This window comes from Sorex araneus, chromosome 4 (genome assembly GCF_027595985.1).
Source record: "Sorex araneus isolate mSorAra2 chromosome 4, mSorAra2.pri, whole genome shotgun sequence".
Lineage (NCBI taxonomy): Eukaryota > Metazoa > Chordata > Mammalia > Eulipotyphla > Soricidae > Sorex > Sorex araneus.
In genome coordinates, this window is record NC_073305.1 from 7349284 (window position 1) to 7362215 (window position 12932).

At 61.5% G+C, this 12932-nt stretch overlaps 1 protein-coding gene across 1 annotated transcript in view; it reads left to right on the top strand.

Annotated features, from left to right (window-relative positions):
• The first annotated feature begins 1122 nt into the window (after window positions 1-1122).
• The window catches only part of SLC6A11 (solute carrier family 6 member 11), an 82934-nt gene continuing 71124 nt past the window's right edge, over window positions 1123-12932 (top strand). Inside the window, exons 1-4 of the mRNA XM_055134985.1 lie at window positions 1123-1411; window positions 4839-4973; window positions 5082-5222; window positions 8780-8870. Of these exons, the coding sequence (XP_054990960.1) occupies window positions 1162-1411; window positions 4839-4973; window positions 5082-5222; window positions 8780-8870 (617 nt within the window). The 5' untranslated portion in view covers window positions 1123-1161. The remainder of the gene's footprint in view (window positions 1412-4838; window positions 4974-5081; window positions 5223-8779; window positions 8871-12932) is intronic.

The following is a 12932-nucleotide window of genomic DNA, read 5'->3' on the forward strand; positions in this document are numbered from 1 at the left end:
GCAGGGGGAGTCTTGCAGAGAAAGCCTCCCCTCCTTGCCTCTGAGTTCCAGGGATGGACGGAGGGCAGGGCCCGTGGCAAGTGCTCTCGGGGAGGAAATGACAGGGAGGGGTGGGTGGCTGGGTGGGACCTGTGTCTCCCGACAGACAGACATTCGCCTCTTCCCGTCTACCCCCTCCCTCCCTCTCTCCCTCCCTCCCTCTGCTCCCCGGAGTTACGGAGTCTCTGCTCCACGCCAGGCCTGGGGCTTGGCTTGTGGCTGGCAGAGAACCAGGCGCCCCAGCAGGCCCCAGGGTTTCTGCAGAGCATGGCGGGGGGCTAAGAGCGTGGGCAGAAGGCTCGGAGCCCCGGTTCCAGCAGGCACCAGGAGGGGTGGGTGCCTGGGGGGAAGCCTGCAGCTCCCTGGACACAGGCGGAACCAGCTCTTCTCTAGGGCCCTTCTCCAGAGCACCCGGCCTCTAGCAAACCAGCAGCAGCTGCCCTGCCAGGGGCTCTCTCGAGCGCGCACGCACGGGCCAGGCGCGCGGGAGCTGCAGGTCCAATAAGACAGAAGACAGACGCAGGTGCCTGGAAGATGAGCCGGAGACGAGATGCAGGGAGGGGGCGATGGGACTCGGTCTGGGCAGAGGGGCGCTCCGGTCCCTAAGAGGCCAAAGGGACGAAGGGAGCGCGCAGGGTGTTCGTGGTGCTCGCAGTGCTGGGTGCTCGCAGCGCCGGGAGCGCGCAAAGTGCTCGCGGGGCTCGGCGCGTGCAGGGTACTCGCGGGGCTCAGACCGCGCACAAAGTGCTCACGGTGCACGGAGCGCGCAGGGTGCTCGGCGGTGCCGGGCGCACGCAGGATGTTTGCGGGGCCGGGCGCGCGCAGGGTGCTCGCGGGGTCGGGCGCGCGCAAAGTGCTCGCGGGGCTCGGAGCGCGCAAAGTGTTTGCCGTGCCGGGCGCGCGCAAAGTGCTCGCGGGGCCGGGCGCGCGCAGGGGGCTGGCGGCGGGGCCGGCGTGGGCGCCGCGAGGGCCGGGCCGCCCGGGGCGCCGCGTCCTGGGCCCGAGCCCCGGCCCGGCCCTCGGCTCCACCCCCGGCTCCCCCGCCCGCCGCCCGCGCTCCTGAAAAGCCCCGCGGCCCGGGCGGCGGCGCAGAGCGGGCGCGCAGGGGGCAGCAGCGCGGCCATGACGGCGGACAAGGCGCTGCCGCTGGGCAACGGGCAGGCGGCCGAGGAGGCGCGGGAGGCCGGGGCGCCGGGGGGCTGCGCGGTGGCGGCGGCGGCGGCGGCGGCGACGCGGGCCCCACGCGACAAGGCGGTGCACGAGCGCGGCCACTGGAACAACAAGGTGGAGTTCGTGCTGAGCGTGGCGGGCGAGATCATCGGGCTGGGCAACGTGTGGCGCTTCCCCTACCTGTGCTACAAGAACGGAGGAGGTGCGGGGCGCGCGGGGGCGCGGGGACCCGCGGGCGGGGGGGAGGGCGGGGACCCCCAGCACGCGCGCCCGGGCGGCACGCACCCCGGGCTGCGGGCGCGCACGTGCCGCTTGGCACTCGCGGGTGCCACCTGCTCCCCGGGGCCCCGACAGGCACTTGTGGCGTGTGGGCTGCGGCTGGCGCAGGTGCCAGCTCCCGGCTCGGCGCTCCCTTCCTTCCGCTCACCTGCCCGTGCCCGCTTCCCCAGCCACGACGCTAGGTCTCTTCCTGAGTGACAGGGCCGGGTGGGATCCTGACCCCACCGGGCGCTTTGCCCGCTGGCTGGCTGCTCTTCCCCCTGCCCCCGCCCCCCAGAGCAGGACGGGGCACCTGGCGTGGGCAGTCCCGGAAGGCCCCGAGCACTCTCCTCTGGGGTCTGGCTGCTGGGAGCCGCTGGGCGCTCAGGGCTCTGGATGGCCACCCCACAAATACGACTGCCCCGTTTGATGTCAGAGATGCTGAGAACTGGGCAGGAGGGGGTCGGGATAGGAAGACCAGTCCTCTAGGGTGACTCCACAGGGTAGGGGACTGGTAGGGGTGTCACAAGGAACCCTCTGGCTGTCCTGCTCTAGACGCAAATTCAGGAGGCCCCACGTGTCACACCGGGTCACCCAGCCAGAGACCCCAGCAACGTGTACAGTGGGGAGGGTGCTTGCCTTGCACGTGGCCGACCTGGGTTCAATCCCTGGTACCTAATAAAGTCCCCTGAACACCTCCAGAAGGAATTCCTGGGTGCAGAGCCTGGACTAAGTCCTGGGCACTGCTGGTGTGGCTCCAAAACAATTCTCCCCCCAAAAAAAGTGTCTTCGGGGCTTTGATTCACCAGAGAAAGCCTCTTTCTGCTGGGCCTGGCCGTGCCCCTGGGGGCGCAGGGTGGAGGGAGCGGGTGAGGGGGATTCTGCACAGCGGGGAGGGCGCGGCCTCTGCCGGCCCTTTCCCCAGCCCGTGACGTCCATCCCAGCAGCTTCCCGCCTGCTGGGCCCCGGGAATGAGTGGCCAGCGCTGGTGGCTCGGCAAGGGGACGGGAGCTAGTGGCCGTGGAGGCCCCGATGGGCCCGGGCTGGCCCAGGAAACCAGCCACCCACACGCAGGCGCCCTAAGTTGGCTGGAGGCTGGGCAAGTGGCGGGGTGAGGGGGGGAGGATGGGGGACAAGCCAGCGGGAGGTCGTCCCAGGCAAAATTCGCAGTGACAGCTTTATTGAAACAGAAAATGGTTAGACCCAAACAGAAAGCCGTCCCAACAGGACTCGGGAGCCGGGTTCATTACACATTCTGCCACAGATTGGAGGGGGGTAAAAAAAAGAAAGTTGTAGTAAGTAAAGTTTTCAAATGAGTCATTATTGTTCCCTGTTACGAGGACTTGCCAAGTGTCCCTGCCGGGCCTGCCGGCACACTGACTCCTGGCTCCACGGAGCCAGAATCCTCACGGTGACTAGCTTTGGGGATTCGCGGCAAAAGGTGTTCTCTGTCGTGTTCTCGTGGAGTCTCAGGTCAATGACCAGATTGTAAGGGAGCTCCTAGCGCGGGCGCCACCCCTGGGATTCAGACCCAACAGACCTCAGTCGCCTTCCGTGCCTCTTCCGCTCGGCCTGAGAATCTTTCATCCAGGTTGACCTGGTGGAAAAAACACCAAATCTACCTCCCCACCCCATAAGCCCTAACAAGAATTTCTTTCCTGATGCGAACCTTTAAAAATAGGCTCTAGCCAGCAAAGCTAAAGGCCCTCTCAAAGCTCGGGGCCGCGGCCCCCATCAGAATCTTTCCCAATGTTGCCATTAATCCCGCAGCTGAAGAGATTTCATGTGGCACAAAAAAAGCAATTTCAGGTAAAGCCTTTGTTTCTGAGGACAGGTGGGGAAGAGGAGGCCGCCGGCCTTGTTATTATTGGACGGGAGAGAGAAGGAGGGATTTGGGAAAAGCCCTTTCTGCTGCCCGTGACTCCTGGGCCCCCTCAGTGATTTAATTCGTTTCGCAGCAAGGCCCAGGCGAGGCGATCGTGTTTCAGGACAGGAGTGGGGCAGGGCTGGGGGGTCTGGCCCTGGGGTCCGTTACGCCTGCTTGCTGGAGAGGTGGATTCTGGGGGCAGACTCCTGGTGTGCCCCCTCCCTCCCATCTCTCCTGGCCTCCTTGTGTGCTTTTTATTGTCAAAAAATAAATCAATAAGAGAGACAGAGTGAGAGAGACAAACAGACAGACAGAGAGAGAGACAGAGAGAGGGAAAGAGAGGGAGGGAGAGGGAGAGAGAGAGGGAGGGAGAGAGAGGGGGGGAGAGAGAGAGAGACTTTTTAGTGCCGTCACCTGGCCTGCTAATGGACTTGTGGATGCAGAAGATTGAGGGAGGGACTGAGCAGACAGTACTGGGGGGAGAAGCATTGGAGGAAGTGGCTCAAGCGAACAGCGCATCTGCGTGGCCAGCTCAGCGGCCTGCGGTCCCTGCCCAGCAGAGGCCACTGTGTATGGAAGCCCCATTCTGCAGATGGACAAGTGGCGGCAGGAAGCCTGGAGTTCACCCTTGGGGAACTTTATGATGTACGTGCACCAGAGAATCTTCTTCTCCTTCTCCTTCTCCTTCTCCTCCTCTTCTTCCTCCTCCTCCTCCTCCTCCTCCTCCTCCTCCTCCTCCTCCTCCTCCTCCTCCTCCTCCTCCTCCTCCTTCTCCTTCTCCTCCTCCTCCTCCTCCTCCTCCTCCTCCTCCTCCTCCTCCTTCTCCTTCTCCTCCTCCTCCTCCTCCTCCTCCTCCTCCTCCTCCTCCTCCTCCTCCTTCTCCTTCTCCTCCTCCTCCTCCTCCTCCTCCTCCTCCTCCTCCTCCTCCTCCTCCTCCTCCTCCTTCTCCTCCTCCTCCTCCTCCTCCTCCTTCTCCTTCTCCTCCTCCTCCTCCTCCTCCTTCTCCTTCTCCTCCTCCTCCTCCTCCTCCTCCTTCTCCTTCTCCTTCTCCTCCTCCTCCTCCTCCTCCTCCTTCTCCTTCTCCTTCTCCTCCTCCTCCTCCTTCTCCTTCCCTCCTTCCCTTCTTCTCTTTCTCCTTCTTCTCCTTCTCCTCCTCCTTCCTCTCCTCCTTCCCTCCTTCCCTTCTCCTCCTTCTCCTTCTCCTTTTACCTCTCTTTCTTCCTCTTATTTTTTTTTTTTTTGCTTTTCCTGTTTGGGCCACACTGGTGGTGCTCAAGGCTTCCTCCTGACTCTGTGCTCAAGGATCACCCCGGCGGTGCTCAGGGACCATCTGTGGTGCCGGGGATGGAACTGGGTCAGCTGTGTGCCAGGCCGGCGCCCTCCCCACTGCCCCCCCTGGCTCCAGCCCTGTGAAGGTGCCCACTTCCCAAGGGACTGCCCCCCCTGCATCAATGATGGGGATTGGAGGGCAGTGGCAATCTGAGCCCCCCTTTCCGCACCCCAGGGGCCTTCCTGATTCCCTACGTGGTGTTTTTCATCTGCTGTGGGATCCCCGTGTTCTTCCTGGAAACGGCTCTCGGCCAGTTCACCAGCGAGGGCGGCATCACCTGCTGGAGGAAGGTCTGCCCTTTGTTTGAAGGTGAGCTCGGGGGGTTCCCGAGAAGAACAGGACGTGGGGGGGGGGGGCGGGCCCGGGGGAGGGGTGCAGGGTCAGGACACCCACGCGTCCCTCCCGCCCGCCCCGGCAGGATCGGCTATGCCACGCAGGTGATCGAGGCGCACCTCAATGTCTACTACATCATCATCCTGGCCTGGGCCATCTTCTACCTGAGCAACTGCTTCACCACCGAGCTGCCCTGGGCCACGTGCGGCCACGAGTGGAACACAGGTGCGTGCACCGGGCGCCGTCGTGGGGGTGTCGGGGGGGGGCACACGGCATCGACACGCAGCCTTGTCTGGCAGACCGAGTCTGACCACTGACCTCTGACCTCTGGCCCCGAGCCCCGTTTTCTGGGGTGGCCTCACTGGAACTGGGGCGCTTGCCAAAGGCAGAGTGAGTGAGCCCGTGGGGGCTGGGCGGGGGGGCGGGGAGGCGGCAAGGAAGAAGCATCCGCCCAGCCACTCCGTGTGCCGGCTCGGGGCTCGGCGAGAGTGGTTGTGGCGGCGGTCCCCAGAGCGCGTGGAGGTGTGAAGCCAGCCGCTAGGACGCTGCTGAAATAAACCTCTTTGGCTGCCAACCTGGAAAAACCAAAGCAGCACGAGAAAACTCCAGGCTCCCGCCTCTGCAGTTGTGAACCGGCGAGGACGGTCCCAGGGCTTCCCTCGTGGCCGTGGCTGAGCCGTGGCTCCGCCCCCCGCCCTCCCCCCCAGCCCACTTCGACCCTTGGCGTTCCCGGCCCACCCGGTCAATATTTGAAGTCCCCGGCCACCCCTGCCCCCTCTCCTGACTGTTTGCTCTCTGGTCACCGAGTCGCCCAGAGCAGACGGGTTCATGTCCCGCTCAGAGAAGCCGTTTGTCCGGGCAGGCCTCAGCCTGGGCTGTCTCCGTGAGAGCAGGGCCCAGTGGCCTCGTGTCCAGAGCCGGCACCAGGATGGACGCCTTCCCCGTCCCTGGGCAGGAGCAGGTGCTGGGGTGTCCCCGAAGCCGTGTGACCTCCCGACGCACAGGCAGCACGGGGGGCCCAGCGGGCGTGAGGCTAGAACGAGCTTCTGCTCCTGTCGTTTTGACCCGCAGTCATGGGGCTTTAATGGTCCCTTTCTCGGTGGGGGTCTCCCCAGAATCCTGGGGCCACTCCTGGTAATTCTTGGCCAATTGAACTGACAGTTCAGTGCCCAGGCCTGAGGGTGCTGCCTAAGCCACGAGAGGCTGAGAACCACTCAGGACCCCTGAGTAGGGGCGGGGCGGGGGTGCCTCCGGGCCTGCACTTGGCACTGCTCAGGGGACCGTGTGGAGCTGGGGATCGAGCCCCCCGGTCAGCAGCCCGCAAGGCGCCTGCCTTAACCCCACTGCTGCCTCCCGGCCTGGCTCCGCTCCTTCACCTGCCCTTGACCAGGGTCCTCTCCGAGGTGGTCATGAAACCACCATCCCAGGACGCTTTCCTAGGGGCCTCTGCGTCCTCCTCCGCAGCCAGCACCTGACAAGTTTATCCTGAGGCCAGTCGACCCATGCAGGCATGTTCTGGACGGGCTGTGAGGTGACCCTAGGACAGAGGACAGGGCAGCGGTGCCAGACTCGGCGAGTTTGCATTTGAGGAACAGTCCTGGCAAAGGGGATGACGGTGAGCGGGAAGGGAGCAGAGTGGACACGCTGCGGGCGCACAGTGGCCCAGGCCTGCTCAGGACACCGCGGCCGCCAGAGAGTGGCCAGGGACCCTGCGTCGTTGAGTTGCCACTCAGGGCGCCCGAGGAAGCCCGGGCAAGCCTGTGGCCAGGCCCGCGTGCACCCCCTTTCCTGGCCGTCCGGCTTGGTAAAGTGGCTCGGCCCGGCACATCCATTCTCAGTGCCAGCAAGCACCTTGGGTTACATTTGTTCATTAGTCTTCACGTTGCAAACTTAACTTCTGATTTTCTAGTTGTCGAGATACAAGGAACGACCAGGACTTTATCTGTGCGTGATTAAATATAATCTTTCTTTTTCTTTTTGGGTCACACCCAGCGATGCACAGGGGTCACTCCTGGCTCTGCACTCAGGAATTACCCCTGGCGGTGCTCAGGGGACCCTATGGGATGCTGGGAATCGAACCTGGGTCAGCCGCATGCAAGGCACATGCCCTACCCATGTGCTATCGCTCCAGCCCCTGTGCATGATTAAATCTAATCCTAACAGAAGTGCCTTGTCAACCTTGGGTGTCTAGGGAAAGTTCTTTACTCTGGGAGATGATTGAAGTGTGCGAGTTCAGAGAGTCTCACCGAAGCTCAGGGCTCCTGTGCTTAGCAAAGGCACGCTGGGTGCTTTGCAGCCAACATCGAGTGTCCTGGTTCCTGGGGGGTCTTGGGGACCCCAGATTCCCCCCTTCAGGCCAGGAGGAGGGAGGGAGAGGGAGTCTCTTGATTGACCGGAAACTCTGCCCGGCCATTGTACTGGCTCTTTGCCCATGGCTGGTGGACACTCACATGTAGGACCCCCGAGTAGGGCGTGGCCAGAAGCCTGTGTGCTGGGTGCTGGCTCCACGCTGGGTGGGTGCCTGGGAACCCTAGAGAGACCTAGGTCCCATAGAGATGCTCAGCATCCTAGAGAGGCCTAGGTCCCATAGAGATGCTAAGCATCCTAGAGAGGCCTGGGAACCCTAGAAAAGCCTAGGGTTCCATAGAGACACTTGGCACCCTAGAGAGGCCTAGGTTCCATAGAGATGCTCGGCACCCTAGAGAGGCCTGGGAACCCTAGAGTGAGGTCCCTGGTAACCCTAGAGAGGCCTGGGAACCCTAGAGAGACCTAGGTCCCATAGAAATTCCGAAGCACACTAGAGACGCCTGAGTCCCATAGAGAGCCCCGGCATCCTAGAGAGGCCTGGGAATGCTGAGAGAACTTGGGTCCCATGGAGAGTCCTGGTCCCATGGAGAGTTCGGGTGCCCCAGAGAGACCCTGGCACCTTCAGTGCAAAGTTCCAGACAACCCCCAGGCCGTGGAGGGTGTGTTGCGGAGATGACCGCCACCTCTGCCTCTCGCGGGGGTGTGGGACTAAGAGGGGACCGTGGTTTGGGTGTGGGTCCCACCCGTGACAGTTCCAAACCTTAGATTCCTCTCTTCCAAGCACAGCTGGCTCTGGGGGGTCTCGGGGGGGGGGGGGGAAATCCTCCCATCCTCCCCTTCTTAGCACCCACGGTAGGGTGCGAGCAGCACCAAGCGAGCTCTCACCCCTTTCCCGCGAGGTCCGAGTCCTTGGCTGTGGCATCCCTGAGGCTGAAGGAGAGACGGTGCGTCCTTTTCTGGGCGGCGTTGGCCTGGCAGGTGGCTGACCCAGGTTCGATTCCCTGTAACTTCCCATTGGGTCCCCTGAGCACCTCCAGGAGTGATTCCTGAGTGCAGAGCCAGGAGTGACCCTGAGCATCGCCGGGTGGAGCCCCCCCATAATGCAACCCAATCAAGGGCATCCTCAGCGCACACCTGCGTCGCACCGTCTCTTCTCTCCCGAGGCAGCTGGGACTTCAGCCTTGTCGTCCTGGAACGGGGGCCTCATTGGGCCCCCCCTCCGGGGGCTCCCTGCCGCCTCCCACCGTCAGTGCCCCTCCCCCTCCCCCCAGGCCCCCCTGAGGAGCACGGCGGAGGGAGGACCTGGTGGCGGGGCTGCCTCTGAGTCAGACCGAGCCGCAAGGGACCGCATTGATTAATGATTCCCCCGCGGTGCCTTTGAGGCTGTTTGCTCGGAGCCCGGTGAAGCCGCCAGGTTGCGCCATGGGCCCCGCGCGTCCACCCTCACCCCCTGCTCTCGCCCTCTGTCCCTACAGAGCGCTGTGTGGAGTTCCAGAAGCTGAACGCCAGCAACCACAGCCACGTGGCCCTGCAGAACGCCACCTCCCCAGTCATGGAGTTTTGGGAGTAAGTGGGAATGCTGGGTCCCCCCAACCCTCGGCCCCGTGTCTGCGGGGGGCCAGACCCTCCCTCCCTCCCTCCCTCCGGCCTTGGGCACTGGGCTGAGACAAGGCCGGGTGAAGCGGCAGAAGTTTCCCAGGGGCAGCCGGGAGCGACACTGTCCAGCCCTGCCTGGGCCTGACCCTGTGCCCAGTGAGTGCTTGGGAAATGATGGACAGTGCGCTGGGACACGGGACAGCGGTCAGGGCACGTGCCGGGCAGGCGCCTGGCCTGACCTCAAGTCCTGGCCCCACGTGGTTACCTGAGCGTCACTGGCCGCAGCCCTCGTGGCCCGTAGCTTCTCGGGGGTGACCCGGGGGTCCCTGTCACTGCAGCCCCAGGACCTCGTGTTGAACCCCCGGTCCAGTGGGCTGGGAACTGCTGAGGGGGCCAGCACCTCCTGAGCATTCGGGGAGCACCACCCCTCACAAGGGAACAGACAGTTCACACCTTTCCTTTCTCTCTCTCTTTTTAGGGGGCGGGGCAGGGGGTTGGCTGTGCATACAGGGAGAATTCTGGGATCACTCTTGACTGGGCTTTGGGGACCTTGCAGAGTGCTGAGGATTGAACCTGGGTCAGCTACATGCGAGGCATGTGTCCAGCCTACTGTTCTCTCTCTCTCTCTCTCTCTCTCTCTCTCTCTCTCTCTCTCTCTCTCTCTCTCTCTCTCCCTCTCTTACTCTCTCTCTCTCTCTGCCCCCCAGACATTCATTTACTTTTCTTTTGGGGTCACACCCGGCGATGCACAGGAGTTACTCCTGGCTCTGCACTCAGGAATTACTCCTGGCGGTGCTCAGGGGACCCTATGGGATGCTGGGAATCAAACCCGGGTCGGCCGTGTACAAGGCAAATGCCCTCCCCGCTGTGCTATTGCTCCAGCCCCCCAGACATTCATTTTTGACAAGCAAGAAGAGCTCAATTTTTCGTAAACTGAGTCAAAGGCTCTTTAGCCCCGTGTGGGGAGTCACCACTCTAACACTGGGTCCCACCACCCTTCGGCTCCGTCTATCCGAGTGTCTCGAGCGTGAATCAAAGTCAGGGACTGTCCAGGCAGCAAGCAAGCCTGGCGCCAGATACCCCAAGAGGAGGGGAGCGGAGGCTGGAGGCCCGAGCGAGGCCAGCGTCCAGTGCACTGCTCTCGGCCGTGTCCAGGGGACCCAGGAGGGTATTTCCCGGGAGGCGGTTCCCGCCTTGCCCGGGGCTGTGACCTGGAAGTCCCCGTCAGCCCTGTGTGCCACTCCCTGCACATCCCCACGCGCTGGGCCCGGGGTGCCGTCTCCCGGGGTGCCGGGCGGGTGTGCACCCCTCTGCACCCCGCACTCACCCAGGAGCCCGTGGCCACTCCGCCCTTGCACCCGAGCCGAACAGAACTTGGGTCACTGGCTGGACCCAACACGTTCTGACACGTCTCCATCAGAGAAGTCCGCTTCCCTGCAGGACCCCGCCTGTGCCAGCTAGGAGCCCAGAGAGAGCAGAGGGTCTTGCCCCAACACAGATTAGGAGGGGGTACGCCCCTGGCCGTGGGGGTCCGGAGACCCCAGGGCTTTCTTGAGGCTTTCCAAGCGCGTGTTGATCGCGCCCCTCACTGGTAGTTCTTTCGGGGCTTCGTTTCTTAGGGCTGCCCAGGCTCCCCCTGGTTTGTCCGTGTGGACCCCGGTGGACCCGGGTGCTTCCTCCCCTCCCGTCTCTGTCCTCCTCACGGTGCGCCTGGCTGCACGGGGCTTAGCCGGCGTCCGGCATGCGCACACTTTAGTCTCTTGCTTTCCCGGTTGTTCCCCGCACTGTCTTTCTTTCTTTCTTTCTTTCTTTCTTTCTTTCTTTCTTTCTTTCTTTCTTTCTTTCTTTCTTTCTTTCTTTCTTTCTTTCTTTCTTTCTCTCTTTCTTTTCTTTCCTTCTTTCTTCCTTCCTTTCTCTTTCTTTCTTTCTTCTTTTCTTTCTTTCTCTCTTTCTTTCTCTCTCTTTCTTTCTTTCTCTTTTTTTCTTTGTCTCTTTCTCTCTCCCTTTCTTTCTCTTTTTCTTTCTCTCTCCTTCTTTCTTTCTTTCTTTCTTTCTCTTTCTTTCCTTCTTTCTTCCTTCCTTTCTTCCTTTCTTTCTTCTTTTCTTTCTCTTTTTTCTTTCTTTCTCTCTTTCTTTCTCTCTCTTTCTTTCTTTCTCTTTTTTTCTTTCTCTCTCTTCCTTTCTTTCTATTTTTTCTTTCTCTCTCTTTCTTTCTTCCTCTTTTTTCTTTATTTCTCTCTCTCTTTCTTTCTTTCTTTCTTTCTTTCTTTCTTTCTTTCTTTCTTTCTTTCTTTCTTTCTGTTTTTTGGGTCATAGCCAGCGATGCACAGGGATTACTCCTACCTTTACACTCAGGAATCAGTCCTGACGGTGCTCGGGGGACCATATGGGATGCTGGGAATCGAACCCGGGTCGGCTGCGTGCAAGGCAAATGCCCTCCCCGCTGTGCTATTGCTCCAGCCCCAGCAGTCTGTATTTGTGTGGACGACAGTGAGTGTTTCCAGGCCATGTACCAGGAGGGGTGAGTGCCAGTGCGACCGGCTAAGGTCAAGTCCCTTCTAAAGGGAGTGTCGCAGGTCACCCTCCCAACAAGCGTGTCCAGCCACACTCCCGTGTACACAGCATCTGGGGCGATCAGAGTTTGTTCATGGGCCAGGTGTGAAATGCTCTTGCATTGTTTTAACTCTGCGTTCCTCGGGCTGGGGGCATAGTGCAGGGGTTAGTGCACTGCCCTGCACGTGGCCAGTCCTAGTTCGAGATCCTGGACACAATTCACACACACACACACACACACACACACACACACACACACACACATGCACACACATACACGTGCACACACACGCACGCACACACATACATGCACACACACACACACGACCACCCCAAACATCAGCAGACACAGCCCTGGTGGCCCCCAAGCACTGCTGGGGTGAGCTTGGTGACCCCCCAGACCACAGAACCGGGCAGGCGGCATCTAGCCCTCACCACCCGGTCAGTGGGTCGAGTGTGACAGCGAGGGACCTGGGGCCCCCTGAGTGTGCTGAGAGCCCCTGCCCCACCCCCTCCTGAGCCTGAGGCTCCCTGTCTCGTGCTCACTGAGTCTTTTCCTCCTGGGACCCTCCCGCCGGCCTCTCCCGGTCACTCCTCTCACGGGTAGGAATCCCCGCTGGGTCCCGGGCCCACCGTTTCCTGCCCCGACTTCTCTGTTTGCAGCCTCTGAGCGTCTCCCACAGTCAGATCTTCTTATTTTTCCTTATTTTTCTTCTCCAGAGTCATAACTTTCCTTTTTCTTTTGATCTGTTTTCCCCGATGAGTTTTAAAGTGCTCGTCTGCCCCGTTTATAAACAGAACCTATTTGAAATTTATTCTTGCACATGAAGCGAGGCAGGAAGCCAGTTTCATTTACTGACTTTCCTACTGGACGGTGGGGGGTGGGCGCTCTCAGCTGACCCGACCGGCAGGGCAGTGTGAGGACTCCGGGGAACAGAGCCGTCCTGCAGTCCGGGGGTTCCCCGGGGTCTCCCCGGCAGTGCTGGGGGCCTTCAGGTCCACGCAGCGACACTCATGGTCCCGAGGATGGAACCCGGGTTAGACGCACGCTACAGATGTGCTCTAACCACTGGGCTCTCTCTCGGCGCCTAGTTTTATTTTTATAGAAACAGCCCAAGTCCTCCTGCCGTTCTTTCTGAATCGTCCACCCCTTCCCTGCTGACTTGTGATGCCATTTTCCTCTCACGGTTCTCCTGAGCCGTCACCAGAGTGGGGCTCTCTGCTCTGTTCCCCTCCGAGGACCTCTCGTGCTACCCTCAGCTGTGGACGGGTCAGGCACGTGCCCCTCTTTGCTCCCCCCTCGCCTTCCCACAGTGGTCTTCAGGGAACGTTAGCGTCAGCTTGTCAGGTGACGGCACCTGTGGTGCAGAGCGTCTCCGTGGGGGCCGCGACTGGGTACATGTAGGCCTGAGCGGCTCCTTGAGGACAGCCAGTGTCGCCCTGTGAGCCGCCGTCGGTGACAGGGTGTTTTTCTGCCTG